At 39.4% G+C, this 20,453-nt stretch overlaps 1 protein-coding gene across 41 annotated transcripts in view; it reads left to right on the top strand.

Moving 5' to 3' along the window:
* The window catches only part of CAMK2D (calcium/calmodulin dependent protein kinase II delta), a 309,080-nt gene that overhangs the window by 212,218 nt on the left and 76,409 nt on the right, over window positions 1–20,453 (top strand). For 28 of the 41 annotated variants that reach the window (XR_015165941.1, XR_015165939.1, XR_015165940.1 and 25 more), the window contains exons 5-6: window positions 14,032–14,097; window positions 17,560–17,632. Coding sequence is in view for 37 of the 41 variants with exons in the window: in XM_086407229.1 (XP_086263355.1) it covers window positions 14,032–14,097; window positions 17,560–17,632 (139 nt within the window). In the remaining 4 variants the exon portion in view is untranslated. Of the gene's footprint in view, window positions 1–14,031; window positions 14,098–17,559; window positions 17,633–17,788; window positions 17,949–18,241; window positions 18,399–18,560; window positions 18,634–20,453 lie in introns of those variants that run through there. The other 13 variants (XM_086407241.1, XM_086407238.1, XM_086407240.1 and 10 more) reach the window with 5 other exon arrangements.

The raw sequence follows: 20,453 nt of genomic DNA, 5'->3' as shown, positions 1-20,453 counted from the left end.
AGTAGAACAAATGCTTGATGATAAAACTTACAATTTGATTCTTTAAATCCTTATGTGTTGGTATGGGCAAGCCTCATACATATCACAGATACAGTTCAGTAATATTTGTAAAATTAGCTTGTAAAAGATTCTGAGGTATAGGTGACAAGCCTAACTCCTCATAGTTATTTGTACTATCAGGAAGAAGAAGTTAGAACACATCTGTCTCTAACTGGAGAATTCAGTGGGGAAATTCCTGTTATTCCCTGAATTCACAAAACAATAACCACCAGTAAATAGCTTGCAGCCACATAAGCTTGAGTCCTTCCTTTGTAAACATTTGCACACCCAGAGGGATCAACAGTAACACTGTGTGCTCTCCAGCAGAGAGTCTGCTGGTCTTCTGAATATTCAAGACCTGGCATCCTGGAAAACCTCAGTGTTTTAGAGCATTGTCTTACAAGGATGAATCATTGAACCACTAGGCTCCCCCATCTGTCATCTCTGGTCCAGGAGTCTTTCTGGAGTAATGTTGGTCAGAAATATGTTAGAATTTGGGTTTGGGGTATAAATTCACCCATCGTTTGCAGTCACTTTCCTGCTTTCATAAGGTGATCCAAGCATTTTGTGGCTAAATATAGGCCCATTCTTCTGGTGGCTAAAGCCAACTTTTAGATGAATCACTGAGATAAACAAACTGTTTCAGTCCAATTAACTTGTGAAACCAAACGTAGCTGCAGTGGTATTTTCAGTCAAAGGCAGTTGTCTTGGCATTAACAATGAAAATAGGAATTGACAGGAAAATCCAGTAGAACCTCAGTAGCAATCCTTGGCTGGTTCCGTATATGTAAAAAGATTAATGATTTGTAGTTTATGAGGTGATGATGATCACTTAGTAACATTCATCAGAGTGTTAATGGCAGAATCTTTTTTTTTTTAAGTGATTATCATTTTTCTCTGGTTATCCAGGCATAATAAATAACAAAATATGGGCAAAAAATGGTGGTATTGCAAGAGATTATTTAATGGCAGTGATTTTAATATGAAGCTAAATCTATAATGGGCTTCTCAAGTGGGGCTAGTGGTAAAGAACCTGCTTGCCAGTGCAGGAGATGTAAGAGAGAGACATGGTTTGATCCCTTGGTCAGGAAGATCCCCTGGAGGAGGGCATGGTAACCCACTTCAGTATTCTTGCCTGGAGAATCCCATGGACAGAGGATCCTGGTGGGCTACAATCCGTAGGGTTGCAAAGAGTTGGACATGACTGAAGCTACTTAGCACACCTGCAGATTTAGAATAATCTTGTCCGTGTCGTAGTGCTTGAAACTTACTCTAGTAAATGACAAGGCATAGCAAAGTATCAAGATTTTAGTTTATCTTTTATGTAGTGGTACTTCTGATAGCTTTACTGAATTCCAGTTGTTCAATTAATAGAGAATTTCTCCCCAGTACTCAAACTGTTTCTAATCAGGTAGATTTTTACACTCTTTTAAAAACATAAAGTGAAGTAAAGTAAAGTGAAGTTGCTCAGTCGTGTCCGACTCTGCAACCCCATGGACTGTAGCCTACCAGGCTCTGGGGAGCCTTTCAGTCCATGGAATTTTCCAGGCAAGAGTACTGGAGTGGGTTGCCATTTTCCTTCTCCAGGAGATCTTCCCAACCCAGGGATCGAACCCGGGTCTCACGCATTGCAGGCAGACGCTTACCGTCTGAGCCACCAGGGAAGCCTTTGTACATTTTCTCTTATGATTCTTCAGAATATCTATGCTGCTGCTGCTGCTAAGTCGCTTCAGTCGTGTCCAACTCTATGCGACCCCATAGACAGCAGACCCCCAGGCTTCCCCATCCCTGGGATTCTCCAGGCAAGAACACTGGAGTGGGTTGCCATTTCCTTCTCCAGGGGATCTTCCCAACCCAGGGATCGAACCTGGGTCTCCCACACTGCAGGCAGATGCTTTACCGTCTAAGCCACCAGGGAAGCCTTTGTACATTTTCTCTTATGATTCTTCAGAATATCTATAGGATATATAAATGTATAAGTGGTGATTGCTTTCATTCTTGTTTTTGGTTTTTATTTTTATGCACATTAGAGTATGGCCTATCAAGTATGTTGTAAATACATCTTGATCATACATGTATGATATGTTAGAAATCTCATTTCTTAAAATGAGAATCTATATATTTTTTTATAAGGGGGACATTATACATATATATGGGCTTCCCTGGTGGCTCAGTGGTAAAGAATCTGCCCATCAATGCAGAAGACACACATTTGATCCTTGGGTTGGAAAGATCCCCTGGAGAAGGAAATGGCAGCCCACTGTAGTATTCTTGCCTGGGAAATCCTACGAACAGAGGAGCCTTGCGGGCTGTAGTCCACGGAGCCACAAAAGAGTCAGACACGACTTAGCAACAAACAGCTAAAATGTGTGTATACATCTGATATATGCAAAACTAATATATATAATTTATAGATTACTAAAAATATTGATGTCATAAAATATCAATGACTTCATTATTTTTTTAAAAAAACTTGCTATAAATATATAAATTGACTTCTTTTTAAAATGTGACCAGGATATGCAGTTAGCTTGGATAGGTGAAGCAGAAAATTAAGTAAGAATGGAATTTTTCTCTCTACGATTTATTTATACTGCAGATTACCTGAGTGTTGAAAAACATTTCTCCTTTGCTCTTGTATCTTCAACTGAAGATTATTGTTCCCAAACTGGGGGGTCCAGGCTGTAACCAACTCCCTTCAGCCGGATCCCTCACCTCCAAGAATGTCTTACACATTTGTGCCTGGGCCCAGCTTCAGCTCCAAGGACTGGAAATCTAAGGAACCAGAGCCCCTGCTTGGCAAGGAAGCCTGATGCCTCAGTAGGGCTCTCACCACGTCTGCCTGGACAGATTGTCAGTTATGTCAGGTTTTTTTTCTTTTTAGATAGGCACGGGCACTGTGATGTCCACTGTTGTGTCTTCTTCTGGAGATGTGAGTGTATTATTACACCAGCTCATCCATCCTCAGAAAATACATTCAGGTGCCAAACAGGATTTTGGTGAACTAAGGCTGGACTGGTGCAAACGGTGTAATTGCGAGTCCTCAGTTGCCAAAGAGACAGTCTGCCCCTGAGTATGCCAGGGTGCTTCCCTGGTGGCCAGATGGTAGAGAGTCTGCCTACAATGCAGGAGACCCGGGCTCCATCCCTAGGTCAGGACCCTCAAGATACCAACCCCAAGTCAAAAAAGGTATGTTCTATGATAAGACATGAGAGGGGCACACGGTTCTGCTGATCTCCAAAGACAGCTTGCACAGCCTTAAGTTTCAGTTTTAAGATTTCCATTAGGACTTACAAAGGATTGTAGAAATGACTCACACAGACACTGAAGAAAGACCATTTACTTTCACATTGGATATTCCCAGGACGTGAACATTTTGTGTGCCTCACTGACTGTCTTTGGGTATTCTGAAGAGGCTTTGGGGTCGTGGTGGTCATGTCTTGGTGAGGAGGGGATAATCTGGACTGAATTACTCATGGAACTTTGTCAGATATAGAGCCTGTTGGTGTTTCTGTGCCGTTCTGAAAGCTCCGGGTACAGGCACTGCTTAGAGAGTAGAGGAAGGCTGCGTCAGAGCTCTCCCTTTGCTCCCTTGGCGTGTGCCTTTGTGTAGAGCACAAATTGTAACAGCCCTTATCTGATGGCTCTGAATAGGGGGAAAAATGCTGTATTTTCTCTTTGCATTTTATGAATAGGCAAAATACAGCACACAAAAATCTTGGCCTGACCTGACCTCACACAGTTGGCTAATAACAAGCCAGTTATTATGTTGAATCTGTTTCATTCTCGTGAGCATGCTGCCTAAAGGGAAAAGTAACAGTGGAACAAATTATCACTTTTAACAACTAGCTGATATAGAACTTTTCATTAGCACTCAAGATTTTTGTATGGAGAACTTTCTGAATCTCTCTGGAACTCATAAAGGAATAGGAAATAGCAATATTTATTTAGTCTTCATCACATTGTACTCTTTTTCATTGTCCTCATTATCATCAAATAATTTGTTTTAATTTTTTTTAAATACACATAACATAAAAATTGCTAAACCATCTCTGTGTCCAGTTAAGTGGCATTGAGCGCATGTGCACTGTTGGACAACCATCCATCTTTGGAACTCTTTTTATTGCGCAGGACTGCAACTCTACATCCACTATATAATAACTCCCCATTCTTCCCTCTCCTCTGTCCCTGGCGATCACCATTCTCCTTGCTGTCTCTCTGATTTTGACTACTCTGAGGACCTCATGTAAGTGAAATTATCAGTATCTGACTTATTTCACTTAGCATGGTGTCCTCAGGATTCACCCATGTTGTTGCATATGTCAAAACTTACTACCTTTTTAGGTTCATTGATGGCATTTACCACATTTTGCTTGTCCTCTTATCAGCCAATGAACGTGTTTTAACCGTTGTGAGTAGTACAGTTATGAACATGGGAGTGCAGATATCTTTTCAGGAACCAATTCTTTTGGGTACACAATCACAGGCAGAATTGCTGGCTCATATGGTAATCCTATTTAAAACTTTTTGTAACTGTCATACCGTTTTCCACAGCAGCTGTACCATTTTGGATTTCCACCAGTGGTGTACAAGTGTTCAATTTTTCTACATCCTCACCAACATGTATTCTTTTCTGTTTTTTTGTGGTAACCCACGCTAGTGGCTGTGAGTTGGTATCTCACTGTGATGTTAATTTGCATCAAACTTTTTTTAATGCATAGAATTACAGTCTATTTCTTGCCTTCAGGAAGTATCCATTTTGATATATACATCTTTGCAATACATTGCCTGAGCATTTAATTAGTCTTAGATTAAGGTATCTTATTAAACCACACAAACACACTAATATAATAAGCTTAGTGGCTGATTTGCTTACTTGAAGAAGTCTGTGATAGTAACAGAACAACAATAACCTATCTCATTTTTGAAAGTGAAGTCGCTCAGCTGTGTCCGACTCTTTGCGACCCCATGGACTGTAGCCTACCAGGCTCCTCTGTCCATGGGATTTTCCAGGCAATAGTACTGGAGTGGATTGCCATTTCCTTCTCCAGGGGATCTTCCCGACCCAGGGATCGAACCCGGGTCTCCTGCGTTGAAGACAGGCGCTTTACCGTCTGAGCCACCAGGGAAGTTTGCCTTATTCCATGTGCCCTTAATTGTGGTTAGCAGTGCTGCTTTTATTCATGCTTTTTCTTGTTCATCAAAGAGGAAAAGCAACTTTAAGAATATGAACTTTTGATTGTGGTCCAAGTTTTTCACCTACATTTGTGAAAGATGGAATGAGGACGGGATTGTATAGTAGAACTGGCATGAGTTTTACAACTGAGGGAGATTACAGAAATCCAGAATGATATTGAAAGGGTAGATTCAGCCACCAGAGATTAGAAAAGTGGGAGTAAAGGAAGCTCTCCTTTGAAGAGTTTAGGATCCTGCCATCCCACTCCACTGCTCCACTGTGCATGACACTTCAGGCTGGACAGTGTCCATGAACACAGTCCTGCTTCTAATATCCCTCACGGGGCCTCCTCCAGCACGGTGCCTTTCCTCCTGGCCTGATTTGGGTTTGTATGAAACACTTCCAATGGCTTGTCTCAGTTTCATCATCTTGATTCTAATTCTTAGTATGACTCAGCAAATCTGTCTCCATCAGAATCAATAAGAAACTCTTTGGACTTTCTGTTAAAGCAACTCTCCACCTTTTTTGATTTCCATCATACAATTTGGAATTCATTCAGAAAAACATTTCTGGACAACCTCAAATAATCTACTACTTCAGAGGTGTTATCAGATACTGGACATTCAGCTATAAAGTAACTTACAGAATAAATTGATCTTAGCTTTAAAAAAAAAAAAAAGGATACTAATAATGGCATTAGCAGTGAACCAGAGTTGTGTTTTGTGTCAGTCATCCCCAGTTTGCATCAGCCACCCCCACACCCACCACTGCCACCCTGTCAGAACTGTCTGACACATCTGATTGTGCTTGGTCGTGGCCGCACCACTCGACTCGTCTTAAAACGCATCATTCACCAAGGATTCTGAACATTTCTGAGCATATGAGAGGGGCATAATGTCAAATAGAATTTGAACATACAGATGTTTCTGGTCTGTTTACTCAATTACAGTAAATAAAGACATATATGGGTTCAGTTCTTCAAAAAATAAAATATAAGCATAGTTATCTTGCTCAATCTCTAATCCAAGTATGTGCCTTTATAATTAATTCAACAAATACTTCTTGCATTTGTGATCAGACGTGATTATTTCACTGACAAACTCTGTCTTATGGGAAAGATACTGTAAGTCCAAAAGTGAAATACGTGGTTTCTAGGGAAAAACTGCCTGAGAGATCCCTGCTTTCTTATAAAACGTAATGGTGAATGATATGATGTCAGGAATATCAACATAATGGCATTGATATGTGATCATCCCACATATCTGGCTGTCTGTGAAATATAAAACTCTGGGCTCATTCACTTAATAAGCATTTAATGTGCTTGTCACAGGCACTGTGAGTCAGCACTTTATATTTTATAGTGGAAAAGCAGGAGCAAATTACCCTCCCAGAGCAACCATACAGGTAGAGAGACGAACATTAAACAAGGGCAAACACAAACGAATTCGTAATGATAAGTATTGGTGATAGGTGTTACGGAGAATAAAATGGGTTCTAAGGCAATAAGATAACTTGGATGAGTAGAGGCCTGGGGATAAGAAATTTAAGCCGAATTTTGAAGGATAAGAGGAATTTATTCAATGGATATAGAGAGTAAGGGAAAGTTCTAGAAGAGAAGCACATGAAAAGGCTCAGGGGTAAGAAGGAGCTTGGTGTATTTAAAGAACTGGAGGAAGGCCAGTGTGGTCGGAGCAGCACAGAGAGGGGCGCCAGGGAGGCTCAGGAGACAGGCAGGTCCTGCGAGGAGTTTGCCTGAAGGAGCACTGCACAGGTATGTAAGAGCATCCTGGAGGCATGAGATAAAATTCAACGTGCATTTAAAGCTGCTATCTGGATAATTGACGGCAGAGGGGCAAGAGAGGTCATGGTGTGACTTAGGAGGCCATTGCAGTGGTGCAGGTGAGTGATGACGTGGACCGGTGACCTTGTGGTGGAGATGGAAAGAAGTCTTGATCCGTTTTAGAGATAAAGTCAGCAGGATTTGTCTAGAGATTGGTAGATAAATAACATGAAAGGTACTTGGGCCTCTCCCCCTCAGATCTTACCTTAAGTACAGGTTAAACCGTAAAGTTGTGGACAGCTGCATATGTCTTCATTAATCCACTGGATTATTTAATAATTTATTTACCCAGCAAAGATTCATGACGCGCTTTCTGCTGCCAGGCAGTACTTCTGTAAGGTACTGAAGATACAATGTTCATCATAGTGTCTGCCCAAAAGGCCCCTGAACCACTGATTGGCTTGAAAGGTGAAAGTGACAGTGAAAGCCGCTCAGTCGTGCCCGACTCTTTGCGACCCCGTGGATTACAGAGTCCATGGAATTCTCCAGGCCAGAATACTGGAGTGGTAGCCGTTCCCTTCTCCAGGGGATCTTCCCAACCAGGGATCAAACCCAGGTCTCCTGCATTACAGGCAGATTCTTTACCAGCTGAGCCACCAGGGAAGCCCATTGATTGGCTTGTTTGACTGTATATGTTAGATGTGTTAAGAAGGCCTGAGTTTTCAGTTGTATTCCGTAGACTTTGTTCCCTTAGCTCAGTGGTTCTCCTCAAGGGGGCCTCGGGGGAGCCTTGGGGTGACTGGTGGAAGTAGTGGGGTTGACGCACTGCCAAGGTAGTGTCGCTGGCACCTGCTGTGTGGCCTGGTGCCAATAGTCTTGCCACGCAAGGGACAGTCCACATGGTGAAGGATTGTCTGGCCAAAACAACCAGTAACACTCCTGTAAATAAACCCTGATCAGCTTCACTCTGACCAGCCCTTACCAGCATCTGGTCTGCCTTTAGTCCAGGATTTGAGAGAGAGAGAAGTGGAAATGCCTTTATGTCACTGTGATTCCCAGCCTTTCCACGTGATCCTTTGGGCTCTCCAGACATCTTTGGCCCGCCCTCTCCTGCCCTGCAGGTTGTGTCTAAGGGGCAGCGATTAGGGCAGCACGATGAGAACTCGCAAACCTTTTTCTCTCACTTTGTGCGTTCTTGGGGAAGTCCTTAACCTCCACCGCTTCAGTGTGCTCACGTGTCAAATGGGAGCACTTGTATCTGCCTCGTGAGGCGGTTGTGTTAGAACCCGAAGAGGCCTAGAACGTACTGGGGCTTCGCGTGTGGTGGGCACCAGTGGGTGTGTGTCGTTATTGTTCACCAGTGTGGAAAGCAGTGTGCCAGGCACCTTGCAGGTAACATGTACAAACACGTTAGCGTCACAGCTTCTACCCTGGAGATCACTAGAGCACACACCCGTCACCCAGGTGCAAGGGAGCACGTGAAATGTTTTGGGACAGACAGGCAAACATCTGACCCTGGTGATTCTTCGCTAATGTGACTCCTGCTGGCTCTGTTCACAGCCTTGGGTTTCGGGTCTGGTGGCCTCTGCTCGTTGGGTTTGTTCTTCAACTCTGTACTTAGAGTTCCATAGGGAATTACTCCTTTTTTTCCTTAGACACTCCTGGCCCTGCCTCGGAGACACTGCCTCCTCACCGTGCATCCGCCGGGCCCCGCTCTGGGCTCCTGTTCCCGGCGTGACTGCAGCCCGAGCTCCCTGGGTTTGGCCTGCCACCTCAGGCACCGGGCTCGTCTCTGCAGCAGTGCTGGCTCCTGACTCAGGGTGGCCCCGTGTTCCCTTCCAAAGCCCAGTCTTGCACATCTTGGACTCCAGCGGCTGCTCAGTGTCATAGTCAAAGCTATAACCCTTGTGAAACTTAGGGTTTTATTTAAGATGAAACTACTTTTAAGCATTTCTGATATAACTCACAAATATACTAGGAGCACAAATCATTCTTGCTGGATAACAGAGAATGATTTAGCATCTCAATAAATAACGAAAGCAACAACAAAAATATTCATCTCTAAGATATGTGGAACCTCGTCTTTTCATACTTCCAGAATTATCTTTTTTTCCTGTAAGCTCTAATGTTCTGGAGGTTCATAAATGATAGTTAATGATTCAAATGTATAATTGATATACCTCATGTCATATAGATCCCTAACATCAATTTATTCACAACATCTCTAATTAATTATCAATTTATTCATCAGACTGATTTAATTTGTGAATTTTATGAAACTTCACACACTAAAAATTTTCCAAAATCAGTAATAACTCCTGTTTAATTTTGTGCTCTATTAAATAAACAAGTAATGTGAGTATAGAAAAAAGTATAGTAATTTCTTTTTAAGGCATTGTGTTCTATTAGAACTCCATTTTTGCCTTCTCAGACGTTTGTCATACATATAGTCAAAATGATAAAATGGCTTCACTGCACAAGGATATTTTTAAATAATGAGAAAAACGAATGCTAGAAAATGCGAAAGAGTACTCTGAGACAGTTGACTACTTAATCTCCAACTCAGTATAGAACTCTATACCCCTTATATTTATATGTTTAATAATTATACCTGATTTTTCAGTATTCTTCTTTAGATATGAACCCTCAAGAAATAGAACCTATTATCATGTGTAGCTAAATTTTAGTGGGATTTATTTTTTCTTTTTGAGCTCATGTAAATTCTAAACTTGTAATAGTAGATGGGTAGCATAATTTCCTGACTTGGTTAATTCATTTGATCGTTATTTCAGTACTCATTAATTGAATAAATGTTACGTCTTAGTTGCTAGGGTAGGCACTAAGGTAACGAAGCTCAGTAAGTCCTGATCCTAGTATTAATAATTTAGGATCCAGCAGTTCTCATGGAGCAGATAATCTATTTAAGGAGCTACTATATATGCGGCAGCAATTTGATTAATGACAGACTTTTTAATTAATATTTGTTAAGCACTTTAATAATCCAAGATTGTATGTAATATATACAGATTTTCTTGGTACCTGTGGTCAGAAACAAGGATAAATGTGAGAATGCATCATATCTATGTTGGTCACATTCAAAGGAAGAAATCTCACAAAACTGTTATCATCATTATAGAGACAATAGATTTGTTGGAAGTACTTTCTCTCTAATATTTAATTACTTAGTATTCTAATTTGTCTAGGGCACAAATGATCATAGATTATAACTGGGAGAAAAGCTTAGCTGTGCCAGTAAATGCAGTTATATGTATACGTAACCATAGATTTCATAACAAGCTCATGTGACGCTTTTCTGTTGTTACAGGATTTTTTTTTCTGTTTTCCTTGTGTTTGTTTATTTTTTAATTGGAGGAAAATTGCTTTACAGTGTTGTGTTGGTTTCTGCCCTACAACAATGCAAACTGATCATAACTATATGTATCTATCTCTCCCCTCTGTCTCTGCCTCCCGCATTCTCCGCATCCCAGCCTCTGGGTGGTCACAGAGCGCCGGGCTGGGCTCCTGGAGTTCCGCAGCAGTTTCCCGCTAGCTGTCGTGTTACACATGGTAGTGAATATATGTCAGGCTACTTTCTCAACTCCTACCACCCTCTCCTTCCCCCACTGTGTCCACAAGTCCGTTTTCTATGTCTGCACCTATGAAGCTTTAAATAATTTTAGGTGTCCATTTTATATCTAAAAATAATAGAGTCAAAAGTTGTAACTTCAACATTAAAGAACTTACAAATATCCATAATGCAGTGGAGCTGGGGGAAAGTTACATAAACTTTCAAATCTATAGTTTTTAGCATCACATCTTTACATGTAGGAGAGGAAAATACAGAAGAGAATAATAACTGGTGATCTCTAGAAAATGTTTTCATTTGATGTTTCAGAATGTATTAAGCAAGAAGAAAAAAGAACAGCGACAAAAAACCAGTTTTAGGGTAATTTTATCTCACACTTGCATACAGCAAGCCTTACATCTTCACCCAGTGCTTGACCAGATGACTCATACCTTCTAAACCTCTGGAGAGATGGACAGTGTGATGACTGGAAAAGCTGTACAGTGTAGTGGTGCCAAGTGCGGGCTGTGGAGTGGACGCCCCGCCTGTGCCACTCAGGGCTCTGTAAAGTTGGGCAAGTTACTTCTCTGTACTCCCATTTTCCCATCAATAAACTGGGCTAGTAGTAAAACCGTCATAAATTATGAGAACTTCTCAATGAATTTAAAGCTTAGCACACTGTGTGGCACATGGTAAGCACTTGACAAATGTTAGCTATTTTAAGATTAAACTCCAAAACATGGGGAGCACGTGTATACCTGTGGCGGATTCATGTTGATATACGGCAAAACCAATACAATATTCTAAAGTTAAATAATAAAATAAAATTTAAAAAACTCCAAAACAGAAATTTTCTTTTAAAGTCAAGTCAGATCGTAATAAGGAAGGAAGAACGACTGACAAATACATAAGAAAATAATTCATTTCACTCATAATAAAATTCCTATTAACATGAGCTAACTTTTCCCCAATTAGATAGGCATTTTTGTTAATTGACCATAACCATCATTAGTCATACTAGGGGCCTGTCAGCACTTTGACAATATTGGAGGTGCAACGATTTGGGAAGATAATGTGCCTTCCCAGCAAAGTTGGGATAGTTTGTCTTCCCAACAAAATTTTAAATGTGGGTACTCTTTGACCCAATGATTTTACTTATAAGAATTTATCTTTTAGAAATACTCTCAAAGATGCACATGGTCATGCACGCACGCATGCGCACTACTTAGTTTAATAGGGGGAAAATGCTTCTGACGTGAAAGAGTGCCCATGATTTAATGTAAAATGAAAAACACAATTAACCTACTTTTTGTGGTTGCACAATTGCACTTTAGTGAGATAAGTGTTCTTTGTGTGCGTTTGCAAAGGGAGAAGTATAAATGTCAAAAGACATACAAAAAATTGAAAGGACACACACAAAGTTAAAACTAGTTTATTCCAGAGAGTGGAATTGGGATCCAGAGATAGGAGAGGACTTGGTATGTTTCCATATTTTTTAAATTTTACTACAAAGTTTTGTGACTTTAAAATTTAAAATCATTGTTTAAGCAGGGAGAAAAAAAAAGCGTAAGCCAGAGAATCACCACTTAAGGAATTCTGGCCACAAATCATTATATCTATCAGACCTGGAAAAGAGATGAATCCCAAAGAGAGTTACATCACCTTCGCTAGAGAGCCTCAAAGTCCATGATTTGAATGAACTTCCTGGAGTAAACAAATTCAGTTGCTGAGTTGTGGGAAAGTCTTCACTTTATTAAAAAGGACAGACAGATAGACTCCTTCCTAGTTGGAAAGGGATCACCGCTGACTCCCAGGACACTGGCAAAGCCTGAGTCTTATTTACTGGTGAAGACTTGGACTAAGGAGATCAGGGTGTTTTTACACGGAAAAGTGAGCACTCAGCCCCCAAGTGACATGCATTTTGGAAGGCCACCTCTAGCCCACAAAGACATGTCCATTGCAGTTTAAAAAAACAATTCCCTCCAAAGAAATACAGCCTGCAAATTCACACTCTACATCCATGATATGTATAATCTTCTCTTTCTGTTCAGAAAATACTCCTGAATGGTTGCACACACTTTGTCAGACCTTAGAGAATTGATGAGTTTCATAGAAACCACTTTCTATGAGAGATGTGTCTGAATATTTTTATGGTGTACAGAAAAGTGTGTGCCAGGATCTAGTGATGCATAAGCAAATAGGAAAATGTTTAGATGAATATAAATCAGCCATTATGGAGTCTTATGTGTGTGGATCACAATAAACTTTGTGTGGATCACAATAAACTGTGGAAAATTCTGAAAGAGAATGGGAATACCAGACCACCTGACCTGCCTCTTGAGAAATCTTTATACAGGTCAGGAAGCAACAGTTAGAACTAGACATGGAACAACAAATTGATTCCAAATAGGAAAAGGAGTACGTCAAGGCTGTATATTGTCACCCTGCTTATTTAACTTATATCCAGAGTACATCATGACAAATGCTAGGCTGGATGAAGCACAAGCTGGAATCGAGATTGCTGGGAGAAATATCAATAATCTCAGATATGCAGATGATACCACCCTTATGGCAGAAAGTGAAGAAGAACTGAAGAGCCTCTTGATGAAAGTGAAAGAGGAGAGTGAAAAAGTTGGCTTAAAACTCAACATTCAGAAACCAAACATCATGGCATCTTGTCCCATCACTTCATGGGAAATGGATGGGGAAACAGTGGCTGACTTTATTTTGGGCTCCAAAATCACTGCAGATGGTGACTGAAGCCATGAAATAAAAAGACGCTTACTTCTTGGAAGAAAAGGTGTGACCAACCTAGACAGCATATTAAAAAGCAGAGACATTACTTTGCCAACAAAGGTCCATCTAGTCAAGGCTATGGTTTTTCCAATAGTCCTGTATGGATGTGAGAGTTGGACTATAAAGAAAGCTGAGGAGCTGAAGAATTGGTGCTTTTGAACTGTGGTGTTGGAGAAGACTCTTGAGAGTCTCTTGGACTGCAAGGAGATCCAACCAGTCCATCCTAAAGGAAATCAGTCCTGAATGTTCACAACTGACATTGAAGTGGAAACTCCCGTACCTTGTCCACCTGATGAGAAGAGCTGACTCATTTGAAAAGACCCTGATGCTGGGAAAGATCGAAGGCGAGGGGAGAAGGGGACAACAGAAGATGAGATGGTTGGATGGCATCACTGACTCAGTGGACATGAGTTTGAGTGAACTCTGGGAGCTAGTGATGGACAGGGAGGCCTGGCGTGCTGCGGTTCATGGGGTTGCAAAGAGTCAGACATGATTGAGTGACTGAACTGATGGAGTCTTATAATATTTTAATATACTCTATGTTTTTATAATAATTTATTATACTTTATATTTATATAATAATATGAAAACCAACATTCTATGTGAACATTGGTGCAAATCTATTGATGCCTAGGTTTTTCTTCTTTTTTAATGTAATCTTGTTTGTCTTCACAGAGTTACTGGCGGTGAACTGTTTGAAGACATAGTGGCAAGAGAGTATTACAGTGAAGCTGATGCCAGGTAAGTGACTTGTCCTGGACAAAATAGAAGACTCAGCACTCACATGATGCTTGTTCAGTACATCTCTACAAATATATCATGGTACTTAGGATTATGAGAATCTCATAATGTCGTCTTGGACTTTTCACAAGTCCTCTCTCTCTTAAGGATTTTCAAGATGGTTCTTTGGGAAAAAAAAATCTATGACTCTGATGTAAACTTTACTTTTAACTAGTATCTATGGTTAGAATATATTTATTTTTTTAAAAGCCTACCTGGAATGACTTCTGATAAAGAAATATACTTTTTATCAAAGTTATGAGAATAAAAAAAAATTGAAACCCTCTGTCTGGTCTCTAGATGCTAGGCTTCCCAGTATGATAACCACTAGTCACATATGACTCTTTTTTAAAAAAATTTATTTTATTGAAGTATAGTTGATTTACATTGTTGTATTAATTTCTGCAATACTTTGCAATACAGCAAAGTGATTTTTTGTATTCTTTTCTACTATGGTTTATTACAAGATATTGAATATAGTTAGAATATTGAATATGAATATGAATTTTTGAATCTTGAATATGGTTAGATAGCATCACTGACTCAATGGACATGAATTTGAGCAAACTCCGGGAGATCGTGAAGGACAAGGAAGCCTGGAGTGCTGTAGTCCATGGGGTTGCAAAGAGTCAGATATGACTTAACAACTGAATAACAGCAGCTATTGAATATAGTTCCTTATGCTATACAATAGGGCTTTGTTGTTTATACATGTGACTTTTAATTTCAGTTTCAATTACTTTAAATAAAAAGTTTAGTTCCTCAGTTGCACTAGCCCCATTTCAAGTGCTTAATTACATGAGTGCCTAGTGGCAACTGACTGGACATAGCAAATATAAAGCATTTCCCTCATCACAGAAAATTCCATGAATAGCCCACGTCCAATCACAGATCATAAAAAGAAACAGACTCCAAAAGCCCCAGAGGTCTCCTTAAAACATTATGAACTATTTAACTCTTTGGAAATTTCATTTAAGTCCTTGGAACTCTCACTTGAAAAAATATTTACTCAGGTACTTCAGAGGGTTCAAGAAGATTTCCCAATCTTGTTAATTGGCAACATTTTTACAGAAGTTAAAAATGGCTAACATTTTGTCTCATTTGAGCCTTCCTAGGCTATACAAAGGCAATGTTTTTGGAGTGAAATAACATTAATTTACTTGCGGAGATATTACTTAGACTGCATGGTATTAATTTCCTTGGCATTTCTTATATATATTCTGTAGTTAGAACCCGTTTTGAAAAATCTGGCCATGAGTGATTAGCTCCTTACTAGCCATGTAAATGCGAGGTTATGTGTATTCAGTTATGGTGGTCTGTGCCTGCCTGTGTTCTCCCGCGCTCTCAGAGCTTCCTAAGGCTGCTGCCTCCCTGGCAGCCTGGCCCGGGGCATCAGTCAGCCGGTAGCAGGCCCCCACCCCTCCACAGTAGCACATGCATACCCAGACTCACTTCTGAACTTCTCATTCACCTTCTTGGTTTAATGTTACTGTTGATGACATTTTATGAATCTTATCTGTACCTGACTACACTCTTTACTTTTTTTTAATGGAATTTCTACTGCCAAAGTCAAATAGAAAGTTCCATGTCACTTAGGATGAGTGAATCATCGCTTGTTCAGTCTAAGCCAAATCCTCCCATTAGGCCTCTGAAAAGCACTTCAGAATAACCTTGGAAGTAACTATTTTCCCACTTGCCAAGAGAATAATCTTTTTTATCAAGGTAATAAAAAGTTAAGAAATGTCCTTTATTTTGCTTTTCAAAGTTATTTTAAACAGGTTGTTATTGTGTTTCAAAACACTGGTTGAAATTAGAGACTATTTTCAGCCCTAAGATAACAGGATAGACCCTAAGTGTTGGATCATTTCATATACATGCTTATATTAAATTTTGAAATTTACTATAGGATAGTTTAGGATAGGTCTCACACATAATTAAGGAGAAGAAACATTCTCTTGTCAACCATATGCATAAAGAGTAAGTAACTTGTAAAAATCTGTTTAGTACTAGCCCTCAAGAAGTTAAGAATTGAATTCATTCTCACTAGTCACATATGGTGAAGCTTATTTAATATTAATTATTGTTTACTTCTCTATTTTCTGTTATTCATTAGGACTAAAAACTTATACCAATGGCTTGAGATGAAAGAGTAAAGTATTCCTAACAAGAAGTATAATGTGAACATTACTGTAGAAGGAAAAAAAGCTATATGATTAGCAAATAATTACCAACAGTCCAGGAAGCTGTGTAGTCAAAAACAACCAATCTCAAGCTCTTTTAGTGGTACACTTAAATCAAGTTAGAGCTAGAAAATCACAATCATGATCACTGTGACACTTATGTTGTAATAAATCAGTTAGATGATTACTTTTTTTTAATTCAGTAATTTACTTTGGAGTAGTAGTATTTTGTACATTAAATGATTGAAAATGTCCTCGCTAAAGTATTTGCTTAATCCTTGAATGAATGAATGCAGTTCTATAATATACCTGCGTTTGAATCACACAGTGAACTTGTGCAGAATTCATCAGTGTGATATGTCCTGCGTTACTGTATGTCAGATGACAGCTCATGGGACCTTATCGATGCCCATCAGTGATGTCTTCCCTCATATTTAATTAGCAGTCTATTTGACATAGCATAAATTGTACATTTTACCATAGGAATAAAAGTTTTCTTTCACTGAGGTGATGGAAATGTGTCAGACAACCACCAGTGCTCCAGGGGATTGAAAATTTTATTTTTACTTTTTAAGTTTTTATTCTACCCCAAAGTATGGCTATACTGAAGAGGGGATTTTTTAATACCATGGATTTACTTTAAATTCTCCTTCCATTACTGGAGATGTGCATTAGTTTTCCTATTATGTATTATATAAGCAGCACCATTTCTAAAGTCAAAATGGTAAATGTCTCCCTCCGTTTTTTTTAACCCTTGTCTCACCTGCCACTTCATTTGTGTTACCCTCTTGTTTCAACACCTATGTTTAATTGTGACCTCAGATTTTAAACAGTTTAGATGTGTATAAGAAATACCCATAAATTTTATTTCACTAAAGAATTTTCCCAGAACTTGGTGGGAATTATTTATAAAATTTCCTAGAATTATTTATAAAAGTTTTCTCCCTGAATATGGAAATTTTGACTTCTATAAACAAATGATTAATAGAGTTGCAATGAAAGAAAACACAGCTCAAATTGTTTTGTCTGAACATGTCACAAATTCTGTGTTGGATGTCATTTTTGTTACTGCCAGAATTAGCTTTATCCAGCATTATTTAATTCCAGTGTAAAGCTAAAAAATGTGGAAAATATAATTTTTGTTCGTTTGTGTTTCGTTCAGATTTTCATTTTATTTTGTATTCAGTGTGATTCTGTGCCTTTAAAATGTTCTCCCTTCCATTCTGCCCTTGTATCTTTGCAGTCATTGTATACAGCAGATTCTAGAAAGTGTAAATCATTGTCACCTAAATGGCATAGTGCACAGGGATCTGAAGGTCAGTATATGGAGTCTGTACATCTGAATCAGAGGAAGTGTTGTTTTTTTCTGGGGAAAGGGCAGAGGGTGGGTGTTGTACAATTGTTCCCTTGCCTTTCCCAACTTTTCCTTAAAATGACTAAATGATGACATAATAATGCATGATGCCTCTTTCAGTTTGCTCATCTACAGGCTAAATATACATCATAGCAAAAAGGGAAGGACAGCACTGGAAACACAGCTCTTAAGGTTCCGAGGAGTAAACCAGAGAGACGGTTTGGGGGCAGGCTTTCCTGATGTCCAGCATTGGCCTGGAAGTAACCCTGGCCTGTGATGTATGTCCGCCTGTAGAGCTAAACACCACTTCTGTTCTGAGACCATGGGTTGCTGTAGCAGAACAACTGGTTCCTCATTGCTCCGTTTGAGTCCGATGAACCCTCAGGCAAGAGATAATAATTGCCAGCTAAATTAAAGCATGTGAAGTTAATGAGTTATCAAAAATTCATTACGTATCCTAATTTAACCTTAATGGAGCCTTGACTGCTAATGTGACAGCTTTCAAATGATAAGAGAAAAATGGGAGAGAAGAGGGAAACAGCTGTTTTTTTGTGGAGTGAAGGTGAACACAAAATCTATAAAAACTATACTTGTGTTCCAGTTCATTTCCTGTGAGGATTTACAACTGGGAAAAGAGCTCCTGAATTCCAAGTTTTTAAGATGGATTTTTCTAGAACAAGTGAACCTACATTTTGGCCCACATCTGGCAAGATCCTGATTGTCCTGAGGTAGTAGTCACTCTACTCGAGCATATGTTTACGTGACTGAAGATGTTTAAACACAACCCCAGTTGTCTGCTAGTTTTGCACTTTAACCCAGTCTCTCTGAGGGTATACAGACAGTGAGTGTAAGCTTGGAACTAACACACGCCCCCTGGTGTTTGCATGCAGTCATTGCATTCAGCAGATCCTGGAGGCTGTGCTACACTGCCATCAGATGGGCGTAGTCCATCGGGACCTGAAGGTGAGTAATGCCCTTGGAGAAGACAAACCACCACACAGTTCCTAATGACTGTTCAGCTGCAGTTATGCCTGTAAAGGCAAAAATATGAGCAATAAAGTTGTGCGGACTCTTTCCAACACATAATGAAAACACTTTCCCTCGCCACAGTTCTCTAATGCACAGTTGAGACTTATATAAATCCCATTTCATCCAGAGAGACATCATCTCCTAACACGAACAATAAGCAGGTTATATTTTCTTTCTCCAAAAACAGGATACAGCATTTAATGTGACTTTGAGTAGGACTGATGATCTCCTCTTCTCTTTAAACTTGTTCTGTGAACGTATTGGCATGTTTGTTGATCAAACTCATACTTTATGTACCTATATTTTGTAAGTGGTTATCAAAATTATAAAGTTAATAGAGATGAATGTATTAGGTAGATTTTTGGCCCACGAGATTGGTGCTAACAGCCTCCATTGTGGGTAGTAAAGTCTTTTCCCTTAACATTAGTCCCAGGAATTCTGAGGACACTGAGTCTTCCTGTTTTTTTATTTATTTATATTTCTAGGGGTCAAGATACTATTGTGTTTTAAAACAGATGGAAAAAGGGTAAAACAAATCTTATTATCAAATAGTATATATGTAACATATAGCTACATACTAGTACTTTTAAGACTTGACTCAGTTTCTGATAACCATTGAGAATAAGAAATGTTTAGATCATTTAGAAATTAAACATTTCAAAGATGACTGTCTTGTTCTTAATTCTCTGACCTCTTCTCTCAGCATTCTAGCTTTACTGATGACATTTCAGAGAAATAGTGAACACCTAGAAATTTAAATGGAGGAAAAATCCTGGGTGGGCAACACAGCGCAGGGGATCACTTGTAGCTGTGATTTTTCATTTGAAACCTCAGCCTTTTCCAGGCTTTTGTACAAAGGTGGCAAAGGGTAGGTCAGAATGTCTTAAACTGTAATGTGTGCAGGACCTCGGCATACTTCCTTTGTCACCGTACTTTCCGTTCATTTTCTGTGTTCTAGAAGAATATTTCTTCAGTGATTCAGAGCAAGTTACTTGAAGATGTGATCTGTAAGCAAAGCATTGCCTTTTCTAGAACCTTCCTTTGATTTCAGTCTGAGTCTGAGAGCTTGTGCCAAATTTACCCATCAGGAAAAAGGAAAAAGAATGTGTTCCTTTGAAAATTCATATAAATGGCAATCACCTCAAAAACTGCCTAGCAGCTACATAACAGCAGTGCCCCTTTTTGTGAGTTCTTAGAGCTCACAGTGCTGCTTTCCTTTTTAAGTGACTGTATGTAGACATACACCTTGCTTGTGCTGTTCTTACTGTGTAATAAATTTATCATTTGAGATAGTTTACTTCGTTTTATGTAATTAAAAGTATACTCTAAAAGCCATGATGAAAAATGCACATTTTGTTCCAGGACTTTCGAAATATATTTTTTGAGGTCTTGATATTGCACTTCTGTAAATGTCCAAACCCAGCTGAGTCCTTCAAAGACTGGAACTTTTATCAGAGGTGGCAGTGAGCCTAGGCTGTGGCGTGGGAAGAAAAAGATACTTTCTGACATATGAGCTAAAGTCACTAGTTAAAAACTCCGGCGGGTGATTTCCAGAAGAGGCTACTGCTGAAAGCAATTAGCCTGCTGCATCACCCCAGAGATTTCGTTCAAGGGAGGAAAGTGTTTTTGCTTTCCATTCTTACTCTGATTTAAGGAGACGATAGAGATGAACCTCTGATGAAGCTTGTTATAATTTCTGTAATTGTTGTCTTAGTTTTTGTCAAATCGCTGACTTGGATAAACCTCAGTTAAGT

This window comes from Bos grunniens, chromosome 6 (genome assembly GCF_055505025.1).
Source record: "Bos grunniens cultivar Pamir isolate PY7600 chromosome 6, Bosgru_T2T1.0, whole genome shotgun sequence".
NCBI lineage: Eukaryota > Metazoa > Chordata > Mammalia > Artiodactyla > Bovidae > Bos > Bos grunniens.
The sequence above is the reverse complement of the archived record's forward strand: the minus strand, read 5'-3'. Positions and strand labels throughout refer to the sequence as shown.